Genomic DNA, 6,642 nt, shown 5'->3' on the forward strand with positions numbered 1-6,642 from the left:
CAGCTGAACTCCCAAGATGCCTTACTTAACCCCGATAAAATGTGTGGACACTTTATGTTTATCCTCATAGTGTAGCTGAAGAACATGCTGCAAAATTCCAATGCTATCAATACTGTAAGAACATATTCTGATGGACTGATAGTTTACAGATGTACTATACATGATCAGTTAAACTAATTTGTGCACTTGAATAATACAGTTTATCCTCACAAATATTCCACAGCTCAGATGCAAGTTATACAACCCATATCTGCATACTTTGAAATTGTCGCAGCAATTGATGTATTTCTACTTGATATTTTTTCCTAAAATTCTATTTGGGAGCCATTAACATCTATAAGACTGCCACTATAAAGTTTCGTGAGCACTGGTGCTCTGTAACTAGTTGTATGTATGTTTTGTTGGCCGATGGGACAGAATAGGGGCTACCAATTCCGGTTACTTAATTTGGCAGCGTGTATCATTGGACTTAAAACATCCCTTTTGTCAAGAAATCGCCTTTCCCCAACGAAGCCTCCCCTTTCCTGCTCTTTCCGAGCTCGTTTTGAACGTGGGAGGGCTGTGGCAGACGCGGAAGTTTCTTGAAGGTATTGACGTCGCCGACAGTATGGATACGGTGTCCAGACCTCTCTCGATAACGATATCGACGTCTAGCGTGCGTTCTTCCTCGGATATTCGCAGCATCTGTTCTGAGATCCCAAAACGTTGCACTGCGTTCAATTGCGTGGTAGACATCACTGTCAACAGTTTTGCTAGTGTTGAAAACTACGCAGGTGATATCATGTCTCTCAAGGCTATTGATCCATTGCTTCGTCATACCTCTCTTCGGACCATCGAACTTACCGTCCCGCTCAAGATTGGGCTAATTGATTCCGACATCTCAACAATGGCGGATGCTTGGCCGCTTCTTGAGGCCCTAAACATAAACCTGCACTCCGACTGGGACATGCATCCACTGATCACACTCAACGGGGTGTGCTACCTGCTCAAACGCTGTCCTCGTCTGTCATTGCTCGCGATGCCTATTCACGTCATGGCATCTGACCGTCAGCAACCCAACTGGCAGCTCCATGGCCATGCATTGCAGCGTACCACCAAGGGCCGTGGAAATCTATCCGAATGGTACCTCCTGGATTCAGTGATTGACGATCCAGTCCTCTTCTCCGTCGTCATCTCCCGGCTCGCTCCTGATGTCACCGTTTTTAGTTGGCAGTATCAAAACAGCATCACCAAGTACATTCAAGAGGCTCAAATGATCTACGCAGAGAGGGGTAACATCGGTGCATGTAGCTGGTATGAGCTAGACAAGCGTCTAGGGGCGCTTGTCGATGACAAGTATGCCAACTAGCACTCCCGCGAGGTCGGGTGACAGTGGGTAAAACAATCAGCTGTCTGACCAACTCCAGGGAAGCTCTGTTGCCTACCAACCCTTATGTGCGTATAACTCTGGTTTCTGTCCTCGTATCTGTTGAAGCTGATCGCATCCACCATAGTCAAGCACATCGTACAGTGTATCTCGTAGACTTAAAAAAAAACTCGTGATATATCCCACCCCGGGCTCGATCCTCCATCACCCATTACGCAAATAGAGCCAATCACCGAGTCTGGTAAGCTGAGTGAGACCAATGAAGAACCAGGAATGGTGTCACTGAACGCATTCCCGCGATCACCGGTATTGATTTCGTGCTGTGGGCTTCCATCCGTCAACTGCGATGGAAACGGATTCGAGACGCGGACAAAGTTCTACGAGCTTCGCCAACCCAGTGAACGTTACTGGAGACAGCGCGTACCATCTTTCCTCCTGGCTGAGCGCTAAGATGTGGCCATGTGGCCATGCGGTCGCCATCTCCACCAGGTTATTGTCGGAGTGTTTTATCCTACGCTTGCCATCGTTGACGATTAATTCCAGACCGCCAAAACTCCAAGGAGGCGGCAATTTGAAGGACGTCCGTAGGATTCGTCTTCCCTATACACATCAGTACTTGGTGTAAAAATCACCTTGGCACGCAAAGTGCGTGAGCTGAGCTGCATCGCTGATACGCAGGTATGGTGAAGGCGGAATGGTCTGTCTGACGGGATGACACAAGTGAGATGCAGCTCGGACATATGCATGGAACTACAACTACCTACTGCGCGTGGCATGCTTGTGGCACCGCAACGCTGCCCAAGCTCCTTATGATGACGAGTTTCCAAAGAGAAGGACAAACTGGGGTGCCATCCGGGATCAATGAATTGCTGGGCCCGATGTCAATGATGCGATAATGTTTTTCGACGTGGCGTAAGCCTGCTCGTAATTGGGCGAGATGCATTCAGGCGGCCCCCATTACAGCCCCACCATGAGGATATTCCAGAGCTTCCATTGACAGATGGCCTAAGATAGCGCGTGGGCGACGGTGAGCGTACGCCGTGTGTCTTCACAACGAGAATATGCCAGTCGGGGGCAGATTTTTCCTAGATCTACAGCGAGGATGCAGGGAAGCAATTATCTGTCGTCTTGATGTCTACCTTTGTTATCTTTCATCCTTCAGCGAGAGTGTACACAAATTCGATACTCTTCGGATCTGGTCCACTCCAGGTTATCTCCTTTACGTTGGTGAAGAGGGAAAGCGATGGCGCCCATGAGGCTGGGCGAGCAACCATAGCAAGCAGGGAGGGTTTTATTCCTTCGAATTCTCCGCTCTGGAGCGCACATCGTGCGTTGGGAAGAGGAAACGTGGACATTGTAGCGCGATTCCTGGAAGTATTTCTCATTGCAGCGCTTTCTTTAGAGGGACAAAAAGCCTACCTTGATGTTGATATTATCAACCTCAACCTGAAGCAGCTCGCATAGCTATATAGGTTCAACGGCTGTGCGTAAAGGTCATTGAATGCGGGCCCAGATACTATGCGGTGGGTAACAGATAGAGCGCACAGATCCCGCTCAAGAAGCTCATGAGTGATGGGTCGGATGATCTCGTCAAGGTGTAACGTAGGAAGCAGTAGTTGCGGAATGTCCTCGCTTTTGTGATGGCCAATTTTGAACAGGTGAACGGAAAGATAAAACTTAGAGTGACGACGCTGAACGTTGAACCGTTGTCCGGAAAGCGATCCGGCTCCCACGGTTTGAACGACCTTCCGCTCCCAAAAGTTGTGAGGTGCTGAGTCTGTTCCGCCCCTCATACATCGTCGCTTAGGCTCTGGCCTCTGAACTTCGTAAGTAGGAAGTTGATGACTTGTCAATGTCAGTCGACGGATGAACACCGGGGAGAAGTGTCACCCGTGGCAGAAGCTGACATGCTAACACACAGCCCCCACGTTTACTTGTGCAGATCATCAACTGAGCTGACAATGCCATGTCCCCAGATTGCTGTTCCCGATCAGGTTGTTCTCGCCTGACGTGCCAGTATCAAGGGACAAGCTTCTTTGACTTATATACCGTACCCTTCCGCTTGAAGCTTTCACCAGTCTTTATCATCGTCCCACCTTTTACATATACCTACTCTACTAGCTCCTTAAGCGCCTCCACGCTGGGATCACTCACCGGGAGAAGTCGTGTCTATCGTGAAGGACGCAATCGCTCAGAAGACGAAAGTCAATGACCAGATCGCCGCGTTGCCTGCAGATGAATGCTCGTTTGAGTCGGTGTGTGCTGATTACGTCCAGTAGAACCGAGTTATGACCTGATGTCTCCTCACTGGGTGACTATCGACGCCGCGCTAGGTCTTTGTGCGTACATTATTATCGTTACCATCGTGTGTATATGGACTGACCCTTCCCTTTCTTTTTCGATACAGATCCCCCTTGCGGAGGCGGAAGGCGCACTTCAAGCTATCACAGAGTCTATGAGGCTCTACCAGGAAGTCGCTCCCGAGGAGTCGTTGCGTAAGGCTTCCGTTGAAGCTACCACACTAACGGACGACTTCAACGTCGAGGATAAGATGCGACTCGATGTGTTCCGCGCTAAGGCTAATGCTGAGAAGAATATTCGCGAATCCGGAAAGTGGGATTCGCTTACGACGGAGGATAAGCGCGTCGTCGACAGGATGGTACTCGAGGGCAAACGCGCTGGACTGGATCTCCCGGACGAGGAGCGCGAGAAATTGGCACAACTGCAGAAGGAGCTGTCGGCGGTGTGTTCGGAGTTCGGTGTGAGTCGACATCGACCAGTCCAAACATGTTCAGGGTATCGCTAACGTAAGGGTGTTTTGGCTGCGGGCGGGCTGCGCAATGCATTAAGCACGTCAGCAGAGACATGCAATCGGATGACTTTGTTCCATGGTATCTGGATCCTCTCTAGATCAACATCTGAGTAGATGTATCTCACCCTCTTGGAACATTTGAGGAACAGCGTCATATCCGCTAGGGTGAGCTGTCTCTGAAAACGGTAGACATTCGCAATAGTCAATTAGCCCCGATAAAACTGATGAACGACAACAAGGAATATAATACCATTTGAACTCCACCGTTTCCACGTCTAGTGCTTGCGAGCTGATTGCGGGGCCCTCGCTCATATACGACCAGATCCTCCGGCAGACAACGCATCAGAGGGATAATGCTCAGTATTCCTTCCCACAAAGCATCCAGAGCTGGCTCGCTGAGCATCCGGCAAGTTTGAGCAAGAGAAGCCAGGCTTGATCGTTCGTCATATGCATTGTTTGCTGCAATAAGACGGACGGTTTCATCCACATGTAGGGCTTGATGCCTTCCGATGGGCGGGGCGTCGCGACGGTGATTGTGAAAGCAGGATCGGCAACTACCGAGTCCTCATTCTTGATGTAATTCTGATTCTTTCGCGGCACCAGGGCAGTACCTCACGAAGAAACGACAACATGAAGGTAACAGGATCAATTATACATACGGTAAAGACAAGGAAATAGGTGCTGAACGTCAATATTATGGATATTACTGTATCGTATCGCTAACATTATCTGCGCCTTCCCATGATCACCAACACACCGAAGGATTAGAGGCAATTGCTGAATTGTGTCATAAGTTTAGCATTCGTTGGGTTACATCAGAGTAAGAGCGACTTACTTTGCCCGAAATATCGCATATGTGCCCAGTTGATCCCAGATGATGCTACAACCGAGGTGTTAGCGTACTTTTTCATATCGCCTCGATGAAGGATTTATGTCCTTACGAATAGAAGCACTACACTCTGGGTCTTCTTCGCCTTCGCACATGCGCACGTGCTCTGGTTCAGCTGGATCTTCAAAATGCCAGTACTCGGTTGCGCTGAATGACATGATGAGTGATCAATGGCGGACGATAGGAACGGTCAAGACGAGGAAAAGGACAGGACGTACTGATGTCTGTACCCAAACTCGACAGGTATCATCGTAGGTACACCGTCTGTCCGTACGGCGTTAGGTGAGTGATAAATTGAAAGCTTTTGACCTTACGCACCCCACGAATGCGTTGCTGTACGGGAAAGAGTTGTGGTTAGATGATTACAAGGTTCTCTTACAATCTTACCTCGGTAGATAGAACTCTCCGCTAGTAAAACCTCGACAATGTCTGCATAAGCTGCGTTACCTGTTCGAGGCTGCCCTGTGGTCATTGATGTCCCACTAAGTGACCAGCGATGTGCGCATTGTCCATGAACTTACCGAACGTGAAGAGCCTAACATTCGTACGAGGGAAGCTGGACTTGAGTGATACGGCGGCAATGGAAGCGATAGCGGCACCCAGAGAATGCCCTGTGAGGGACGTCTGGGTCGTGTTCTGGCGAAGGCGAACGATAACTCACCAGTGACGACTAACTCATAGCCCGAGTGTTCTTTAAGCTCGTCTTTGACAGCGTCAAGGACTATTTCCGCGACGGAGTTGAACGCGAACTGGAAGCCGGAGTGTACTTCGGCTCCAGCGATGTCGCTGAGTCCAGGGACTGATAGGGGAGTAAGCACAGCCTCGGTGTCTGCGTGAAGGAACAGTCAGCGAGAGAACTCAGAAGTGAAGACCAGTCGACGCACCAACAAGGATATGGTTCAAGTCACGACTCCCTCTAAAGACCACAACCAGCTCTCTCCGATCGTCGTCTCGAGCGACATATCCCTTGGTACTGCTGATGAGCTCCTTAAACTAGGATGTCGCATGTTTGCCGAGAGAGAATTCGACGAATGTCGTGTGAGGAATGGCATGCAACGATACGGGAGGAGTAGACTTACCTCAACGACGAGTTCATTGCCAAGAGGGTGCGGGCATATAAGCTGGTATGCCCCAGACGCATACTTTGTGTAGCGGACGAGGTCGTCGTACACGGCCTGAGACACTCCCGTGGTATGGTTGACTGGCCTATGAGTCGGAAGACGTGGTATCAAAGCCTCGGGTCCTGCGGAGAGGTTAAAGGAGAAGAGAGCGTTGATTCCACTGAGGACAGCGAAGGCAATGGGCGGGATGATCATGCTTCGTGCTAAAACATGGGGGAGGGGCTAGTGCGCGGAGAGGCACAAATGAAGAGCGCGAGGACGTGCGGGGAACGGAGCTTGTTAGGGGATCCGCTGGGCGTCAGGCATACCGTCATCTGAGCCCTCCCTCGTTGTACTGCATGTCCTGTGTGTTTTAAACGGGACTGCGTCCAAAGAATGCAAGAAATCTTCATTTGATCTTTAACTCGCGATTGTCATTTATGTTCAAAGCATTGAGGGCATGTGTGGCAAGGGT

General features: G+C 49.9%; 3 protein-coding genes across 3 annotated transcripts; 2 read left to right on the top strand and 1 right to left on the bottom strand.

The window, feature by feature from the left end:
* Positions 1 to 781: 781 nt before the first annotated feature.
* CONPUDRAFT_143381 (uncharacterized protein) lies at positions 782 to 1,547 on the top strand (the record flags this gene model as incomplete). Its single annotated transcript, XM_007769051.1, has 3 exons — positions 782 to 1,122; positions 1,207 to 1,434; positions 1,494 to 1,547. The coding sequence occupies 2 exons, from the start codon at positions 782 to 784 to the stop codon at positions 1,346 to 1,348; spliced, it is 483 nt and encodes a 160-aa protein (XP_007767241.1). The 3' UTR covers positions 1,349 to 1,434; positions 1,494 to 1,547.
* A 1,459-nt stretch (positions 1,548 to 3,006) lies between these two features.
* On the top strand, positions 3,007 to 4,529 carry CONPUDRAFT_143382 (uncharacterized protein; the record flags this gene model as incomplete). Its single annotated transcript, XM_007769052.1, has 6 exons — positions 3,007 to 3,129; positions 3,174 to 3,192; positions 3,497 to 3,621; positions 3,774 to 4,127; positions 4,217 to 4,363; positions 4,418 to 4,529. 5 exons carry the CDS (start codon positions 3,007 to 3,009, stop codon positions 4,274 to 4,276), a joined length of 681 nt encoding a protein of 226 aa, XP_007767242.1. The 3' UTR covers positions 4,277 to 4,363; positions 4,418 to 4,529.
* Positions 4,530 to 4,824: 295 nt separating this feature from the next.
* Positions 4,825 to 6,383, bottom strand: CONPUDRAFT_164437 (alpha beta-hydrolase; the record flags this gene model as incomplete). Its single annotated transcript, XM_007769053.1, has 10 exons — positions 4,825 to 4,955; positions 5,014 to 5,058; positions 5,120 to 5,214; positions 5,286 to 5,331; positions 5,386 to 5,400; positions 5,455 to 5,529; positions 5,589 to 5,678; positions 5,729 to 5,896; positions 5,952 to 6,060; positions 6,147 to 6,383. The coding sequence occupies 10 exons, from the start codon at positions 6,381 to 6,383 to the stop codon at positions 4,924 to 4,926; spliced, it is 912 nt and encodes a 303-aa protein (XP_007767243.1). The 3' UTR covers positions 4,825 to 4,923.
* Between the last annotated feature and the right edge of the window lie 259 nt (positions 6,384 to 6,642).

Source organism: Coniophora puteana, assembly GCF_000271625.1.
Source record: "Coniophora puteana RWD-64-598 SS2 unplaced genomic scaffold CONPUscaffold_4, whole genome shotgun sequence".
Taxonomy (NCBI): Eukaryota; Fungi; Basidiomycota; class Agaricomycetes; order Boletales; family Coniophoraceae; genus Coniophora; species Coniophora puteana.